Raw genomic sequence first — 20,169 nt, forward strand, 5'->3', positions numbered from 1 at the left:
AGAGACCATTCGTGAACACAACACATCATAACATCCTAGGAATACAGCAGGTTATTCATCCGGATGACGCCATCCCCACTGTGAAACATGGAGGTAGAAGCATCATGTGGGGATGCGTCTCTGTCGCAGAAATATGGAAGCTGGACAAAGATAATGAGCACCTACCGAAACTTGCTTGCAGTGTGGACGCCAGTCTATTTGCTGTCAAGTATTTTCTGGCGCAGCTTCTTGGAGCATTACGAAGGCGTAATGCTACTTGAAGCGCTATTGGCTGGCGTGTGCAAAGCAGCCAATCCAGGAGTGCCTTTTATTTTCCTTGGTAGTGATTGGCTAATTCCGCAAGACCGTAGCCGTCAACTTGTGCGGTAGCGCTAAAACTGTTTCCACTGTACGTATTAATCCACATTGTTAAAATAGGTAGTTTACGTGTTTTTAGAGAGGCCCTCGAGGAAATACTAGTGTCCATTGTATCTAAAGTCAGAAATTGTGACAGGGGTTTAAATATCAAAGGTTTAATGTTAGCTCCACCTACAACATCAGCTACTTCGGCTCACTACGTCTCCATAGCAACCATCGTCTAGCTCTAGCTAACTGGGGTTGCTGTCATATTTGGAAAAATACATTCACATTCGAAGGTATGTTGGAGGATGCTGCAGAATTGTTAGCCCTCCAGAGAAGTTAAAGAGCCTTATTTTCTCACTACAGGATGATTTTAAATAGAAATCGTTTGGGGCAACTAGAAACCTGAAAATAGCTTGTCATTGGCTCTTTCAATGGCTTTCATTGGCTCTTTCAAACGTTGTGGATAACAATCCACAACGTTTGTGAAAATCAACATAAAAATGAGCAGAGAGTAAAAGAGACGACACAGGAGTCTGGATGAATGTGCAGAGAGGAGTGGTCAAATATATTTCTCTTTTTGCTCCAACCTAGTGAAATGTTATAGGGATAAGAGCTGTCATGATTGCAAAAGAACCTTGTGCAATAAATTAAGAGCTTGGGTGTGGAGGTTGCTGGAAGTGTTGGGATCCTGGAGACAATTTCAGCACTCACTCTTAAAGGTTAGTAGAAAAGGGGCAAGCGCAAACATGCTTTAGTTTCATTTTTCTGCATGAAATGAGTGAATTTGTTTTCCCAAACATTTCCATATCCATAGAATCAGCAAACTGATCTTATCATGGGAAAAACACTATGTCATTGGCAGTTCAACCTTTCTAAAATACTCAGATTACACAAAAGTCAATCTCACTTATTGTTGAGGGAAAGGAATCTAATGACTTTCTAAATACTGATTTAGTATAGGTTCTCCATGACAAGGAGTACCATAATTTAAATATAATCACTTTGATATAAATTTTTAAAGTGCATGGGGTAATAAAGATGCTGTAAATGAGGAATATTTTCCAAAGACAAGTCTCCACATGGAGTGCTGCAAAAACAAACAATATACAACATCTGTGCAGGTATGTGCTGACTCCCGGGGGTCAGAACTGAAGCTGCATCCTTCTTCCTGTAGATTACAGTGAAATCACAATTCAAATTATTTCCTTTGTTAAGGAAAAAAAAAACTGTCTTTTATTAATTCGGCTAAGAAATATTTTTAAAAAGATATATATGTGAATTACTTCAGAAAGAAAAATAGTTCGATTAACGTTGCAGTAGGGAAATTTAAGAATTCAAAATTTAAATATTAATGAATGTTACAATTTCAGACAATTTCAAGATATGAAAACACAATAGATACCTTATTTAAACCAAACTCTCTCCACAGCAGGGCTGGTCATGCTGAGGACTTCCAGGCTTGTGGATGTCAATAGTCATGAAAAAAGACAAATTGTGAAAACGATCAATTTATCAATGCATTTTCTTTTGTAATTATCAGGTTCACAAAATATTTATTTAATTTAGATTATTTTGTGTGTAGATTATGTTAACTAATAGGAAGTATGCATGTATGTAAGATGAATAAAATAAGACTTAAAATTTTGTTGAAACAAAACACGTGGCTAATAACACGTCATGCATTTCCGGGTAACTTCCTGTCTACTGGCGCTAAAAACACCTGTAAGTGAATTCCGGGCCAGCAGGGGGCGTCGTGTCATTTTATGTGCTTTGCATCTTCGCCGGGCGGGATTTCCGCAATAATATCAAGTATGGCGAAAACATACGACTATTTGTTTAAATTACTGCTAATCGGGGACTCTGGTGTCGGGAAGACCTGTGTCCTCTTCAGGTTTTCAGAAGACGCCTTCAACTCAACGTTTATCTCAACAATAGGTGCGTTTGCGGGGGGGTATTTTGGTTTGTTCTGTGTGTTTACAGTACGTAGAGGGACTGGCTCTGCGGATACGTCTATTTGCTGGAATGCTTGTAGTGCTATATATGGAGATGAGACATTGACTTTGTTAGTAGATGTCAATTTTTGTGCCGATTTTAGGTGACATGGTCGCTTGGATAAATCTCGGTATAGAAAAGCTGTTAATATTTCATGTATAGCTTATTTAGAACTAATTTGACATTACATTTATTCTGTGTAAGCTCAAGTGTCAACCGTTAGACCCGACTATGTCCTGGAAAGACACCGGAAAACCTGATGTGTTGCACATGAAAGGCTTTTTTCTGTTTCTTTTTTTAATAAGCGATATTTTCTTTTATATGAGCAGTGCTGTCTTTTGTTGTGTAAATAGTTTGCTTAATTTTTTGGTGGGGTGTTATTGCATCTTAAAAGTTATCGTTATGATTGGAATTCTCGTTTCCGTTCATCTTCCTGCAGGTATTGATTTCAAGATTAGGACAATAGAGCTTGATGGCAAGAAGATAAAGTTACAGATATGGTAAGAGCACTTAAAAAAACCAGTGCAATGTTTTATTGCTACACTACAAAAATATTCACGCCCCTTGAATCCTTCTACATTTGATCACTTTTCCAAATACAAGCTTCTGTGTATTTTGTTGGGATTTTCATCTGCTTTCATATCCGATGTTGAAGCTCCTCGGGGATGCGAGTTAGACTGTTTTGTTTACTCATAAAAATTACTCTTATAGTACAGTTTTACTTAATTTACTTGACACCTGGGACAACCCAGGGCTGCACCAACAGAGTGTTGGTGAAGATGTTCAATGGACACGTGAAAGTACTCATAAAATAAATAAAAACTGAAGAAATATTTTTCAGGCTATCATCCGATTGTCATAAATTTCCATTATCATCCATAATGACAAAATAGAAAATAAATTAGGTTCTTTGGATAGTTAGAAGTCATGATATGACATCTGTTGTCTAGGAAAAATTCACATTGAACTGATCCGTTAAAAGATCAAACTGAGGTCTTTGGAGCAAGTAAAAAAGTTCTGTTTTATACTTCAGTGTTGTTGAGTGTTTTGTAGTACTATAAAACCTTTTAGTATGAGTCGAACTATTTCTGATAAATCTAAAGTGCTTCAACAAATGAAAATTTGCTCGAAGATTGTAGGCCACCCCAGTCCAAAAGCTGCATGAAACATCTATCTGTAATAATGTGAAGTTAGCTAAAAACTTTTTTCACCCTGACCATGCTCTGAACCAGGAATGCAGACTGTTACTATCAGGTCGAACATAAAAGGCTCCACAGTTTCATAAGGTTCAACCGAGAAATGCTTCTGCACACAAATAAATCCTGAAGCAAAACATGGAAGATTAACAAACATGGAATGCTATCATCTTACAATCTATACCTCTTGATTCTGTTTGGATATGAATGTCTGTAAATAATGGTGCTGTGATGCAGGACACATTTCAGACTTGTTCTGACAATGCACAAGTATTACATCATGTTTTATGTGATAAAAAAAAAAACACTAAGTAGTGCTTGACAGTGAAGTTGAGTGAAAATTAGAAATGGTTTCAAAATTCTTCAAATAAAAATCTGTAAGGTTTTGTGTGTTTTTCTATTAGTCTTCTTTACCCTGCTACTCCTAAATAAAACACATAGCAACTTATTACCTCCAAAATTTGTAAATAGACTCCACCTGAGAGTAACTTAATCTCAACATAAATACAGATTTTTTTTTTTGTGAAGTCATGCAAGCTCCAGTTACCGTAAAAGCAGTGCAACACCGGCTGTTGTAAAAATATATGGAAGCTTCTGGTTGTATAATGTTTAAGTCATGTCAATACTTTTGTAAGTCACAGCTCATTTTGTGTTTGCTGTATGTTGTATTTCTGTAAACTCAAGTAAAAAAAAAAAAACCTTGTAATATAGAAAAAACAAAAATATGAGAGAATCATTCAGGTCTATCAAACCCTATTTACATTCATGGTAAACCAGGAAGAGGAAATTTCATGGGTGATATGTGTTCAACCATGCCAATCGGTGGATTTTCTTTTTAAACTAAAACTGTCGGCTATGACTTGCTGCTGATAAAAGCAAAATAAAACTTTCTAATCTGATGCTAAAGATAGAAATGTCATTCTTTTTATTTAAATTGATGTATTTGACTCCTGCAGGGACACAGCTGGTCAGGAACGTTTCAGAACAATCACAACGGCCTACTACAGAGGAGCAATGGTGGGTAGCCTCACATGCTACTAGTTTCGGTTTCCTACGCATTAAAAGGTTCCTCAGCTGCATTTATTGCAACATTTTTCATTTACTGCTCTTTGCAGGGGATCATGCTTGTCTACGACATTACAAATGAGAAATCATTTGACAATATCAAGAACTGGATAAGGAACATAGAGGAAGTACGTACCACTTCAAATTTATCCTCGCTGACATGTTTGTGGCTCCATTTTAAAATGTTTCCTTTTCCTCTGTTAATGTAGCATGCGTCATCTGATGTCGAGAAAATGGTTCTTGGCAATAAATGTGACATCAACGACAAGAGGCAGGTTTCCAAAGATAGGGGAGAGAAGGTGAGAATCTCAGTCAAACACAGATGGAAGATTATTTACAAACTAGATTCCAAAAAAGTTTGGACACTAAACAAATTGTGAATAAAAACTGAATGCATTGATGTGGAGGTGCCAACATCTAATATTTTAACAATAGAACACAAATCACAGATCAAAAGTTTAAACTGAGAGAATGTATAATTTTAAGGGAAAAATATGTTGTTTCAAAATTTCATGACGTTAACAAATCCCAAAACAGTTGGGACAAGGCCATTTTTACCACTGTGTGGCATCTCCCCTTCTTACAACACTCAACAGACGTTTGGGGACAGAGGAGAGCAGTTTCTCAAGTGTAGAAATAGGAATGCTCTCCCATTCATGTCTAATACAGGCCTCTAACTGTTCAATCGTCTTGGGCCTTCTTTGTCGCACCTTCTTCTTTATGATGCGCCAAATGTTCTCTATAGGTGAAAGATCTGGACTGCAGATTGGCCATTTCAGTACCCGGATCCTTCTCCTACGTAGCCATGATGTTGTGATTGCTGCAGAATGTGGTCTGACATTATCTTGTTGAAAAATGCAGGGTCTTTCCTGAAAGAGATGACGACGTCTAGATAGGAGCATATGTTGTTCTAGAACCTGAACATAGTTCTCTGCATTAATGGTGCCTTTCCAGACATGCAAGCTGCCCAGGCCACCAGCACTCATGCAAGCACATACCATCAGTGATGTAGCTTCTGAACGGAGCGTTGATAACAACTTGGGTTATCCTTGTCCTCTCTGGTCTGGATGACATGGCGTCCAAGTGTTCCATAACGAACTTCAAATTAAGACTCATCTGACCACTGAACAGTTGTCCATTTTGCCTCACTCCATTTTAAATGACTCCTGGCCCAGTGCAAACGGCTGAGCTTGTGGAGCTTAGAAATGGCTTCTTCTTTGCACTGTAGAGTTTCAGCTGGCAGCGGCGGATGGGTCGGTGGATTGTGTTCACTGACGATGCTTTCTGGAAGTATTCCTGAGCCCAGGCTGTTATTTCCTTGACAGTAGCATTCCTGTTTGAGGTGCAGTGACGTTTAAGGGCATCCAGTAGAGTTTTACGGCATTGACCCTTACGCACAGCGATTGTTCCAAATTCTCTGAATCTTTTGATGATGTTATGCACGGTTGATGATAATAACTTAAAAGTCTTTGCTATTTTACGCTGGGTAACACCCTTCTGGTATTGCTGCACTATCTGCGCAACAATGGTGGAATTGGTGATCCTCTTACCATCTTGGCTTCAGAGAGACACTGACACTCTAAGAAGCTCTTTTTATACCCAATCATGTTGATTGACCTAATTAGTGTTAATTGGTCTTCCAGCTGTTTGTTAATGTTCAATTTCCTTTTTTCAGCCACTTATTGCTACTTGTCCCAACTTTTTTGGGATTTGTAGACACTGTGAAATTTTGAATCGACATATTTTTCCTTTAAAATGTTACTCTTACCATCTATGTTCTATTACGAATAAAATATTGACATTTGCCATCTCCACATCATTGCATTCAGTTTTTATTCACAATTTATTTAGTATCCCAACTTTTTTGGAATCCGGTTTATATGAATAATATAGCAACACATATGGTAGCAAGTTCAACAAAATGTAATTTGGGAAAATGTTTTTTTTTTTTCTTTCAGCTTGCACTAGAGTATGGGATCAAGTTCATGGAGACCAGTGCAAAGGCCAACATCAATGTGGAAAATGTAAACTGCTATTATCTAAAAAATCTTTTCACATATGCACTTGTTTCATTTAATTTGTTAGCAGTGTCGCTATGTATGATTGCTTTACGAACAATTCCAAATGTGTCAGAAATACGCAAAATGTGTCTGTATATCAGATAAAGTCATAAAGATATTGTTGGGGAGAGAGTTGGGGGTTTTACTGCTGACAACATTCGACTAAAAGTTGCCTACTTGTATTATTGGTGAGACATTTAAGATTTAAGTCAGAGAAAGCACAGAGATGTAAGGTCTTTGAAATGAAACTGGATTTTCTACATGTCTGGCTGTGAGAAAGTGAGAGAAAGCAAGACTGTAATAAATAACAGGAAGGCTGAATGTGTTATGACAAAGTTGCTCTATTATTCCCTTTAAAGTTTTAACGTGTGTCTGTAATGGAACACATATAAGTCGCTAAACCAAAGTGCTTTAATAGAAGGCAATGGGACACTTCTGATCAATGGTTGGAGTTAAAACGTTGTATAATTGTCATGTCATGGATGGCTGATGATCAGCACCAACATATAATACTAATCTCATTATTTGACATAAAATGTCAATAAAAGGATGATTTAAAATTGACCCAATATGGACAAAAGCGCTAGTTAAAACATGTAAAACATTTAAATACTTTTTATTGTTTTACATGAATTTGATATTTCTTCATTTTGTATTTATTATGAATATTTTCTAATGTTTTTGGACTTTAGTGGTAAAGTCCTGAAATTTCCCATTATCATTTTATAAAATGACTTCATACACTCTGGGCTAATAGGTAATGCATTATTTACTGACCTTAACATTTGTTTGGATTCCCAGGCGTTTTTGACTCTTGCCAGAGACATCAAATCAAAGATGGACACAAAAATGGTAAGAAGCCATTTCATTCATACATTCCTTAAAAAGTATATATTTTTTGTCTTTATATAATTTCACATTTTGTCAAATTACAACCACAAACTTCAGTGTGTGCTGCTAGTGTAGTGAGCATTTTTACTATTCTTTCTTCAGTCAATAGTTTGGATAGTCTACAGTCCCCCTGCCTCAAATTTTATAGAAACCATCCATAAACAACTGTTTCACATTCTAATCAAAGATCTTCAATTGCATTTGGGTGTGGACTTTGAATAGGCCCCTTTCATCAGTTATATGCTTTGGTGTAAGCCATTTATTTGGAGCTCTGGTTTTATGTTCATGGTTGTTTTTCTGCTGAAGAACGAACCCTCTGCCCCAATATCAAGTGTTTTTCAACCTCTTAAAAGTTTTTCCTCCAGGATTGGCCTGTATTAAGCTCCGCCCATCTTCTCATCAACTCTGACAGTCTGTCCTGTCCTGACAAACATACGCCCATCAACATGTGTTATTATGTAAAACATGTCTTCATTTTACTTGCAGTCTTAGTTTTCCACCATGTAGCATTTTGTGTCTTGACTGAAAAAAGGTCAAATTATGGTGAGGGGTAAATAAATATGCACACCACACTTTTCTGATTTCTGTTTGTGAAAACCTTAAACAGTTTCTTTTCACCTCACAATAATATGCTGCTGTTTATTGCTCTACCACAGAAAAAACCCAATAAAACACATTGTCACCTTCCTAAAATAATGGCCTGAATCATTTGTTTCCAAAACATGATTTAATAAAAAAGAAATCAGTTTTGGCAGAAAATGACATATTCCATTATTTTAGGAAGGAGAAAACATTGAAGTTTGTGTTTGTAAAGTCATGAACTGATAATACTTTTGCGTGAACTGGAAATGATGGTAAGGTCCAAACCAGCAGTACCTTTTCTCTTTAATAATCCATTTTGTGTTTCTTAAAACTAGGCCTGTCACTGAACAATAAATCAACTAATCACATGATAAATTAAAGCAAACCCAATACTTTCCATTTGCATGATTTAGCGTTTTTGTCTTTTCTCTCTTTTTACCAAAAACTGGTTGACAAAAGTCTTCAGTCGAGTTCAATGTTTACAGACATTCCATAATTCATTTTATTTATTTCTGTTGTTTTGTTTACTTTAATTTTGGATACTTAAAATGTCTTCACGTTTTAAATATTCAATAAAATGTAAAGTTTATCAGTCTTTGAGAATGTGTTGTTGCGTTACTATGCCATTACCATTATTGGTCAATATTGTTGTTTTGAGACCATTTTCATCGTTTATTGCAATAAATTCTGTTGCAATTGATCTTCCAGCAAAATTTGTTACTGTGACAGAACTACTTGTTCAACTAGTTTGTTTTTTTGTATTGTTTTTGCTGATGATGTTGATGTTTTTGTGATTTGCTGCAGGAAGGCAACGCCCCTCAGGGCAGCAGTCATGGAGTCAAGATCTCCGAGCCACAGAAAAAGTCCAGTTTCTTCCGCTGCAGCTTGCTCTGAGAACAGAAGCCTTCCATGCTGGCCTCAGGCCGGCCGGACACAACTTGACTGTGCTTGCTCTCAGCACTTCCTCCTCTCTTTTTTTCTTCTTTTTTTTTTTTTTTTGCTTATTCCTCCCAACCATGGCCTCTCCCGGTTCTCCCGGTCTGCAAAAACCACTATTGTCAGTCAGTTAGCGGAGGACTTCCCCTCCACTCTTCCTTTTCTGAAGGCTTCCAGAGGTGCGTCGCTTCCATTATTAGAGGAAAACTTGTCTTTACTTTTCAAGAGTTTTTAACTGACAAAGGACTCATCACTGATGTGTTTTCTGTTACAAAATCGGGGACTTCTTGTATTTCTCTCAGTCAGTAGCACAGCCAGCGGCAGAAGATACTTGCCTCATTATAATATTTTTGAATTGGAAATCAAATGTGGCATTTTGGTCTACTTTTAATGGCACTCTTCAGGTGTTTGTGTTACACGTTGCTGAGCAGAGGCTGATGGTTCTGAACTTCAGTGAAACAGAGTTGCACTTTTTTCATATCAGCAGCTAAAGTCATATCAAGGCGTATAAAGTCAACTCGAAATTATTCAGAAAGTTGTGTTTTTGTTTGTTCTTGTTTGTTGTTCTCGACAATCATCCGATGAGACTGAAAACGTCCTGATCACTGCCTCCAAACTATTTTTGCAGTAGCATTCAAGTGTAGGTAAAATATCATCCTTTGTTTTCTCAGTCCTGTTTTCCAAATTTAGATTAAAAAAAAAGAGGTGGCATATTTTTGTAAAAGGGTCTTTAAAGTGGCAACTTGTATTAGTGGTAGAGATGAACTATGAGGCTTTTCCTGGTTGAAAGAACCTTTTCTTTATGCTAATTTCTTCCTATGAAGGCATAAAAAGGTGAAATGGTTCCATAGGTTCCTTGTTAGATGTTGCAGTTTTAATTCTAACAGAAAATGAAGGAATTACGAGATTATTCCCATCAAAGCATAAGCCACAAACCCTCTTGATTTTTGTTGAACTGAAAATGAATTGTTTTGAAGCATATGCTGTGGGTTGACGCATTTATACACTGAAAACAGTGAGATTTAACATTTTATAACACATTTAATCAATAAAAAATAAAAAATTTGTTATTTGGTATTCTAATGAAAGAAACATTGGCTTATTCCAGGTCTTGTCAGATTGTTGTGTTTATATATTGTTAAATGTTTGGAAATAACCGAAGAGGCCAAGAGTAACAAACTATTATATGATACATAAACATTCGGTTTTTCATATTGGGTTGCGTTATCTTCTGTGTTTGACAGCCTCACAGGCATGTGGGCCTGGTGTTCACCCAAAACCAAGCATTTTCAGAAACTAAGCCCTAAAATGTTATCAATCAGAACAGACTGATTCTGAGGCCCAAAACGTAGAAGCCAGATTTACTTTTTACCGTCACAGGTTAAATCTACCTATATTAAAATGTTTCTTCATAGTGGTTTGGGCGCAGCTGGTTGAAGGATGGATTGCTGTGAACATGCATGGAAAAATTAAGTATTTAAATTTGTAGAAATACCCCTAGTTTTTTAAAAACAAATAACAGAAATAGAGTATTTATTCATTAGGTTTTCCAGGAGACAGATAGATGATACTGCTTTATTTACTTCCTGGTTGGAATCAGACGTTTGTGCTTCATTTGTCCTCAGATGTCAAAACTCTCATTATATTCTACAGAAAACTCTGGAGCTGTGTTGAACATTTGCATTAGTTTTTCAGCAATTTTCTCAAAGTTTTTGAAACGGACGTAGAGCATCACACATCCTCCACCGTGCTCAACGGTGAGCATCAGGTGCTTTTCAATATTTTCCTTTTTCAAACAGGAAAAAGTGTTGTATTATATGTTAGTATTTTCCAGATGTGGATAATAAGTTGAGCTTTAATCCCCTACCACATGGTCTGAAACTGCCATCTATTCAGCTGGTTACACATGCAATCACTTCTTCCATATTTTAAACATGACTGCAGTAGCAATGGCTGCTGCTAATTCATAGTGAACAAAAATGGAGGGCTAAATTAGACGAATAAGTCTGGGAAAGTTTGGAATTTTCTCATGAAAAATGAGTGGAAAGTCACACAAACTGAGCTGATCACGTCAAATCTTGATAACTATATTGAATTCTGGTGAAATGGAGTCTTATTCTGCTAATATTATGACTATATTTTTGTAATTAAGCAAATAAAAAAATCCTAGCCTGCCCATAATGCTATGTTGAATAACTTACCGAAGAGATGACTGAAATAATATCCACTTTTTAAAAATATTTGTAATTTCTTTTTTCTTTTCTTTTCTTTTTTTTTTTTTAGAAAAGAAAGGGAAGAAAATTAAATTATAAAATTGGTTCTGGCATGAAAAAAACTCAACAAACTTCATATCTTCCCGATTGAGATGCAGGGATCTGTGATGCTTATTCGGCGGCTTGGTTTTTAATGGTTACCATGGAGACGGTGAACAAAATACGCCGATCTCTCACTAGGAAAATCGTTTCTAGATAACATTCAAGCTCAAATGACGCCTCTGGTCATGAACTGCAGGCTCCCTTTGAGCTCCCCCAGCACTTTACCATCACGTCGTGCGTTTGTCCGTGCCAAGTGATGGCTTCGTTTTATAACAACTCGGTGTCGATCTGTTGCGTCTGTGATACCAAAATCTTAACAGCACCAAGTGATCCAGCATCCTCCTTGTAATTGCTTCCTTGTAATTTCTGTAAACTGATGTAAATCCAGTATGTAGGCATAGAATAGAAGGGTTTTAAGCTAAAGCCTGCCACTTTGTTCTTTAAAAGTTTGTGCTCTGCTCACGTCAAAGCAGGCTTGAATTGAGCTCATTTCAGGTGTTTTCCACATTGTTTAGTTTTGATGTTTGATATCTAGGTGGTGCTGTAGAACCACTATGCCTCTTTTAGCTAAACCACCTAAACAAAAATTTGAGTCAGTATTTACATAAATTCAGAAAAAAAGGAGGCCAGAGTTAATTGAAATGCTTTTCTCCTGCTTACCTCATGTTGGCATTCTTATGTTAGTTGTTTTTCTGAAAACTCCACAGCGTTCAGAAAGGCATTTTTATGGTTTGGTTGTGGCTTTTTTTTTTTTTTAAGTATCAAAGAAAGATTTGGGACCTCGTGATTACTAGGACCATTTGTCTTAACCGTCAGATCTCATAGCTGAGCTATGCATTGTGAATCTTGGACCTTTGTATATCATAAACCCTTACAGATGAATTTATTTGCTTTGTTACATTTAATGTGTTTTTTGTCACTCACTGAGCCAGAAACAGGTCAGGCTTGTTTGAAAACTGCATGTTAAACTTTAGCAGCAATTATTTTTGACTGATTGAGTTTATTTTATTTTATTTTATTTTTTAACTTTTTCTTAAAAGTAAAAAAATCACATGTTGTAATAAAGCAAACACACATTTTTAGCAGCCATGTTTTCATTCTGTCTGTTGGGAAATTCACAGGGAGAAGTTTAGAGGGGTGGGGGGGAAATTATATAAATATCATTGAACATTGATATTTACAACATAAATCTATATAAACTGTACTGTACTTTCTAAACCCATATGAAATGTATCTACCAACTGTAGATATGCGTACTTTTGATTTAATAAAAAAGGATCTAAAAATGGTTTCAATCCTTCCAGTGTTTTCATTGGCTGAGGCGACCAGGACTTGACCCCACGCTGGAGCTGCTTTCAGGACAAATGGCTCCCTCTGCCTCTACTGGCCCACTGGGAGCCACTGGAATATTCTGCTCTTTTATACCCAGTGTAACCAAAACCCCTTTAGATACAAAACAAATCTACAGTTGATGGTCATAATTAATGATGCTTGTCCTGATGGGTTAGCTGGGCTTCCATGGTGTGGGTTCAGTTCTATATCAGGTAAAAATATCTAAGGCAGTGGTTCTTAACCTTTTTTGAGGTACCGGACCCCCCAGTTTCATATGCGCATTCACCGAACCCTTCTTATCCCCCCCACCCCCCCTCCACACACACACACAAAAGACTGTGGTATTCTGACTTGGTAATGTAATTATATTAGCTGTGTTACCACCCCCACACCACTAGAGGCAGTAGCAACCCCGAAAAGATGCGACTAATGAGCAGATTTAGACTATAGAATTTAAAAAAAACGGTGAGTTTTGCTGAAACACACAAGTTCAAATCCATGCTGAGTGGAGCTCCTTCAATCAGGGCTCCTCCGCAGCACTGATTGGCTCAGCAATGTAACGTGATCCTCTGCAGCAACTGATGGCAAAGCAGGGCGTCATCAAAACTTTACACAAGTGTGTCTTTATCTCCGCGGCAGAGGCTCCGCCGAACCCCAGAGACCGACTCACCGAACCCCTGGGGTTCGATCGAACCCAGGTTAAGAACCACTGATCTAAGGTAAAATGAAAACAAAACGTAGGAGGGGTTTTCTGAAGATTGATTTGTGAAACTCTGTAGTATTTTCAGTCCATCCATTTGGGCTTTTACAAGCGAGAAAGTAGCCGCCGGTTTCTTCAGATCCGTATGTGAAAGGTGCTGTGAAGCAAAATAAAAGCGGATTTTTAGATGTAATATTCATTTTTTGTCATGCAACAATCAGAAAGTTCACACATTTTACTGGGATTGTATTTGACCAACACAACTTTGCGCATGCAAAAAAAAAAAACAACAACAAAAAACCACCACAAATCTTAGCAAGTAATTCTAGTCTAGTTTCTGATACAAATATCTTCAGTATATTATAAGCCTGGCGGGCCACCAGGCTTTACTTACCTGAGGAAATCTGGAGCTCTGTTAATCATGTGCTGGAAATCCTCAAGCGACAGACGTCCGTCGTTGTCCAGATCTGCCTCATCGATCACTTTCTCGCACACCATCTTCACCTCGTCCTCCGTTAGCTCGTTACGGGTCAGCTTGTTCAGCGTCTTCTCCAGGTCCGACTTGCAGATGAAGTCATCGTCGTTGAAATCTGTTGGAAAAATAAAAATACATAACAGATCTTATCTAATGTTTAGTCCTGTGTGTTAAATGTGTTCACTACCATGCCTTTTGCACTCAAGTTGCTTTTTTGGGTTCTGGAAAGGGAGCCATTTGCAAAATTCCACAGGAACTTCACCGTTTCCTAGCAACTCCAGCCACGCCCAGCCCGTCACCTAGCAACCCAAGCTGAGCTCCGACATTTTAGGTCAGTTGGTTTCACTGCTGTATGTGCCATCCAAGTGTTTTGTTTTTGACTTACGATTCAGAAAACCATCTGCTGCTTTCTTGTTGGTTGCTTGTCAAAAACCAGATTTTATTGTCTCATCCCTTCCACATAAAGAGACTTTTTTGAATAATGTGATCAATCAACCCTTGCGATTAATCTACCGCTTTTTAGTACTATACTGGATAAATAAAGACCACAGTCATTTATTTATTCATTGATATCAATGCTGCTATACTTATGTAAATGACCACAGGTTAAAGGAGAAAACACGCCACATATTTGAACATAAAATTCGCCCTGTGAAGGTTTACCGTATATTTTGAAGGCATAGTAGGCCTTGAGGTCACGAGGCGCCATCTCACTGAGCACTGAGAACATGTCCAAGAAGTCGTCCAGCGTCATGTTTCCTTCTCCATCCTCAGAGAAAACCTCAGCGATCCTTTGACGAAATGGGTTGTCCTGAGCACAAAGACCACCAAAACTGCTCGAGTGATGAACTGGAACTTATTCCTAAATTTTTATATGGAGAAAATGGCTGTCTGCGCAGGGCGGCATAACCCGAGGGACCCAATTGTCACTCAAAATTGAGAACAAATATTAGATTGACTGGACTCCAAACAAGTTTCTCAGAGATATTGATCAACTTAAATTTTTTAAAAAGTTGGAAAGGTTCTTATTTGGACCAAAGTTTGACCTCAATGTGTTCCAGGTCCCTCCTTTTCTCAGCGCCTGCCAGTTAGCAGTAAATATATGTTTACATTGCTTGCCTCTGCGTAAAGGAGCATATAATTGACCTATTTCTAACAAGGGAGCCCTCAGGGACCCAGCAGCATTCTTCAAGTTTAAAGGAGTCGGGTAACATATAACCTTTCAATGAATTCTGTCGATTAGTTGGTCATTAATTATGGATGGGGAGCAGAGGGGGAGAGCGGGTCTGCGGGGTTTTTTGCGGACCAGTGGGTCTACCTTCAGCTCCGGCATGCTGCCAATCAGCTCGTATGGTAACTTCACATCTGGGTGGTTGGTGTAGTCAAGAGGAACGAGCTGCGGTGCCAAATCCCGATAGCGGTAGAACAGTCTAGGACGGTCCAAAACATTCACTTTCAGTGTTGGATTACAAATCATCTTTTAAATTAGACGGCATGCATTGTTAAACAGTGGTTGCTAATAATAGAAAAGGCTTCTTGACGAGCATAAAGCATCAAGAACATTCAAGTATAAGCATTTGAAAATCAGAAAGTCAAACGTGAACTGAATCTGATTTGAGAGGAAGTCCGACCCACAGCATGACGGGTCAGATCGATGAGACTTTAGATTTACTGTAAGGGAATCGGTAAAAAACAAGGGATTTTGGCAGAAAACATTTGTGTTAAATGCATTTGCATTTAGTGCAATGGTATAAAATCTCAATGAAACATTTAATGCAGTTCAACTCTTCCAGTCTTATTCGTCACAGTCACGTTTGTTTTAAATGTTTCAACTATTCCTGACTGCAGCTTTGTTAAAATTTAGGCAAATAGTTATTTTGAAGTAAGTATTTCTTTCTTACATGGCAAATGTTCAAATGACTTTAGCCAGGATGTCACAGATTTTTAATTGAGGTTTGCCAACTTTATGATTAGCATAATAAATATATGATGAATTATGCAGGAGGAAAAATCTTCATTCATTTTAGAGAAATCGTTTCAGTTGCTCCAAAATATTTCTTAATCTGGGATTTTTTTCCCGTCCCATTCAAGAACTGTTCTCAAACTAGTATTTAGTGTAATATTGGATTAATTTGGAAAATTATTAACTTTTACCAAAGTTAATGAAAAAAATTAATAAACAGAAATAAAAAATAAAAGACAAAGGTGTTGTATACATTTTATGCTCACCTGAGAATTTCTTTTCTAGTGAAATATGTACAATCCTGCAAATACAAGAAATAACATTGAACTTGCAGAAAGTAAATCACTGTTTTCACACAATGCAACTGTGTTTTATTAATATAAACGTTAATTAAACATTTCAGATTCTCTTAACAATTTTAATATCAAAAAACAGAACTTTGGTAAATGCATACAGCAGATTTCAATTTTGATTTTATTTATTAGGAGGGAAAGGCTATCCAACTTTATCTTCTTAAATTGTGAATAAATTGAGATAAAACCACATTTTTGGCTCAGTTTTACGAATCACATCAGACCCTCAATATTGCATGCCCTGCAAAATCATAAAATCATCAGAACTGAACCTGTCTGGCAGCATGAAGCTGGTTAAAATGGTGCAAAACGATAAACCTTTATCTGAATAAATGTAAGAAAAGAGAAGAAGCAAAAGGTTGTGTGAAAGGGTTACAAAGCTATTTCTGGTGTTTTCAGACATTATTCACTAAAGAGGAGAAAAGTAATGAACCTTTCCAAATGTGGCCACCAAATCAAAATGACTAATCAGTCATTTGTTTCAGTTAAGGTCAGAGGTCATGATTTAAGAGTAAGAAAGCAAGTTGGATGAAAAATAGGCATCTAAAGAGACTGCTGACCATAAAAAAAAAAAAAAATCACATTTTCTAAAAAAAAAAACAACAAAAAACTCCCACAAACATCTTGATGATCACCAAGAGATTTCAAAAAAATTCCCAAAATTTGTGGATTGATGACAAAAAAGAGGAACATGATAAAACTAACACAGCATTTAAGAAAGTGTGACAGTCTGGGGATGCTTTCCTGTTTCAGGATAAATTAATTTTGTTCTCACACAATATATTCTTATAAGGAAGATGTTCAACCATCATTTTAGGATAAAACAAAACCAAAATAGTTGGTTTGCTCTGTCATGCATGACACAGTTTATGCTCAAAAACTCTCCAATGCGGCTGATTTAGAAAGATTAAAAGATGTAAAGAAGAATAAAACATCAGCATGCCAGTTATTGTTATATTAAAATCAGTTTGATGATCTAAAACATTTAAGTGAGAAACAATACAAGAAATCTGGAAAAACGTACAAAAATATATCATGATGATAATAACAGCAATTATTATCACTATTAATAATAGTAATGATAATAATAATAAATAAAATATAATTTTTTTTTATTGTCAACATTTTTTAAGTTGACTGAATTTAAAATGTAACTACATCCATGTACCTTGATGCTATTTTTTGTTGGGTTTTTTTTGTTTTTGTTTCAGTGAATTAGAGTAAATCAAATCAACAAACACCATCAGGGTACGTTTTGCACTGCATTCTGTGGCCGTGGCTGGTACTTATTTTCCCAATAAGGAATAAATTAAGAACAAATTTCATCTGTTTTACCACTAAAGTTGCAAACAAGTTGATGCTCCAGTTTGCACAGAGAATGGGATTGATACCGACCTGATATGCGTCGAGCTGCTGCGCTGTGAAGATGGTTTGTTTATTCCCCATGTCTGAGCTTTCAAGCTCCGAAAGCACAGATCCATCGCGGCTCCAGCTCCAAGCGAATGGTTTTTATTAGGGTGGCCCAGTCAGATATGAAATACCGGGACAAAAGGAGGCCAGAGCCAAAGAGGAGATCGGGTGTCGGGCCGCAGCCGGGCCCTTTGCTTGCCACCATAATGGCAGCATTTCATCGTTTGCGCCATTGTGAATAGCAGCCCCTCTGATAATGAATGAGGGCTGTCATCCAGCATCATGCCAAGTGGTTTCAACCCCCTTTAGTGCCACTCTGTGGCCAACGCCTTGCGCGCTGATCGGGTTACGTTCTTTACAGACAAGGTTTTGTAACGCACTGAAAGAAACTTTGATGGCTGACGACAACATGGTTGATGTTTTGTTTCAGCTGCAAACTCACCTTGAGCTTTTTCGCATTTCATCACATTGCAGCCTCAAAGTTTTATGTATTTTACTGCGATTTTAGATCATGCAAAGTGGGACAGATTACATATGCAGCTCTGGAGAAAATGAAGAAACCACTGAAACTCATTGAAATATATATATATATATTTATGTATTTATTTATTTATTTACAAGTAACAATTTGAAAAGTGTGGAGCATATTTATATTACTTCCGTCCATGGATCAGTATTTTGCAAACCAACTTTTGGGTGTAATTTGTTGTATGTCTCCACAAGCTTTGCCCATCTGAAAAACATTTTTTCCCATTCTTGTAATGGATTTCTTCTCCCACCTGCATCTCTGCAGCTCGCAGCTGATGGCAAAGCATCAAATAAACGCAACTCAGTTAAATTAAAATAGCAATGCTAAACATCTAATCATTTCCAGATCAAGAAGTGAAGGTAGTTATGCGTGTAGATTCCAACGGTATGGCTTAAACTGCAGTAACTGCTGTACTGGCATTTAAACACCGTTTTATGCTACTGTTTATTTCTAAGCATTTTCCTGAAGGCAGATTTCCACAAGTCGGTTTTCTTTAAGTCATTACTCACCCATTTTATGTGCAAAATGTGTCCCACAGCGTTCACACTCACATCCAACCAGACTTTGTTTCCCTCTTCACTTTTCCTCTTGGGCTTTATTGTTGATTTCTCCCTTATTTCCCCGCTACTAACCTTACAGACCTGACATAGGACTAGTTAGAGAATTTTAATGCCCACAGTCTTTGCCTTGGCGTGGTTTATAATGACTCAAACAATGTCTCTGGTAACGCATTGAGGTCCGTAACGTCTGCTATGACAACACTTTGCTTGTCGGAGGAAAGCTCTACTTCAGCAAGGGAGCGGAGCTGTTGAAGTAGTTCTTCTCTTAGTTCAGTATAATATTTTTAAAGAGGGATTTAACACGGTCATGGTGATAATTAATGTCTCTCTAAAACCTTGATATGAAATTTAAACGCAGCTATGTGTTTGTGGTAGGAGCTGGCAGCCAGAGAGAACCAAACCGCCCTGGAAGCGGTGACGCCATCACCGTCGTTCCAGCAGAGACGGAGCACGAGACCCAGCAGGTGAGGCGGTACGGATGGGAAACGACGCAGCAGGCTGCCCCCTGCTGGTGAGTCTGATCACTGCGTCTGTTCTCTCCATTCCAGTAAGGGCCGAAGGAGCAGCATCAGCTCAGTCAGTTCTGAGCCGTCTTCTCCTCTGTCTTCTCCTCTGTCTTCTCCTCTGTCTTCTCCTGTCTGGTTGCTCCGGACACACCCATCCAGTTTGACATCAATTTTTCAGGTTATCTTTTAGAAAGGGGATGGTAAAAAAAAAAAAAAAAACAGGACAGATTTACTTGGAGCACACTACACATTTTATAAATTTTTATGGCAGGAAATTTGGATTGGTTATAAACACCTTGAATCACATAAAAGAGAGATTTAACATTCATGAAAATTGAGAAATGTGGTCTTTAGCAGACTTGATCTTTCATCATGGCCTATTCTAAATTTTTTCTCTTATTTTATTCTCAAAACAGGATTACTTTTTCAGTGAAAATGGTCACTTTAAAGTGTTTAAAAGAAGGTTGCAAGATTGGTACAATGAATATGAGTGGGTATGTGATTTAAATTGGAAATTATTAAACAGCTGCAGATTGATTTAAGGTTCATTATATTGGTTACAAAAAATTCTTGTCTCGGAGACAACTCAAAATTCAAGTCTAAATTAAAATATTATGTTGAGGTTCTAAATAATTTGATAATTTTACTTCAATGTGGAGATTAATACAATAGAACAGGAGCAATCAGAATTCAGCCTTGGCTTAAAGTAGAAAGAATTTATTTATTTTTTATTATTATTATTATTTTTAAATTAAGAGACTCATCCAGTTTGGATTTATTTATTTTTTTTACTAACGAACTAACTTTCTAACTACACTAATTGCTGCTTTGGAGAGCACATGAGTGCCTTGGTGTACAGGAATAAATTCGACATGATGAAATTTTCTAACTAGTATGGTGGATGTGATATTAATTGATTATATTTATCTGAAATGCAAACAGATTGGAAAACAGGATCACAG

The 20,169-nt window shown here is 37.2% G+C and overlaps 2 protein-coding genes across 3 annotated transcripts; one reads left to right on the forward strand and one right to left on the reverse strand.

Annotated features, from left to right (window-relative positions):
* The first annotated feature begins 2,065 nt into the window (after positions 1-2,065).
* rab8a (RAB8A, member RAS oncogene family) lies at positions 2,066-12,667 on the forward strand. 2 transcript variants are annotated; one of them, XM_008434427.3, is made up of 8 exons: positions 2,066-2,277; positions 2,774-2,834; positions 4,487-4,547; positions 4,646-4,723; positions 4,805-4,894; positions 6,554-6,619; positions 7,457-7,507; positions 8,933-12,667. In XM_008434427.3, exons 1-8 carry the CDS (start codon positions 2,106-2,108, stop codon positions 9,020-9,022), a joined length of 669 nt encoding a protein of 222 aa, XP_008432649.1. In that variant the 5' UTR covers positions 2,066-2,105; the 3' UTR covers positions 9,023-12,667. The 2 variants fall into 2 exon arrangements, with proteins under 2 accessions (XP_008432649.1, XP_008432650.1); XM_008434428.3 differs by lacking the exon at positions 2,066-2,277 and adding an exon at positions 2,358-2,464.
* A 785-nt stretch (positions 12,668-13,452) lies between these two features.
* cib3 (calcium and integrin binding family member 3) lies at positions 13,453-17,914 on the reverse strand. The gene is made up of 6 exons (XM_008434426.3): positions 17,598-17,914; positions 16,116-16,150; positions 15,205-15,316; positions 14,550-14,697; positions 13,806-14,001; positions 13,453-13,568 (listed from the first exon to the last, which is right to left on the reverse strand). Exons 1-6 carry the CDS (start codon positions 17,646-17,648, stop codon positions 13,547-13,549), a joined length of 564 nt encoding a protein of 187 aa, XP_008432648.1. The 5' UTR covers positions 17,649-17,914; the 3' UTR covers positions 13,453-13,546.
* Positions 17,915-20,169: the final 2,255 nt, after the last annotated feature.

This window comes from Poecilia reticulata, chromosome 17 (genome assembly GCF_904066995.2).
Source record: "Poecilia reticulata chromosome 17, P_reticulata-male-v2, whole genome shotgun sequence".
In the NCBI taxonomy this organism is placed as follows: domain Eukaryota; kingdom Metazoa; phylum Chordata; class Actinopteri; order Cyprinodontiformes; family Poeciliidae; genus Poecilia; species Poecilia reticulata.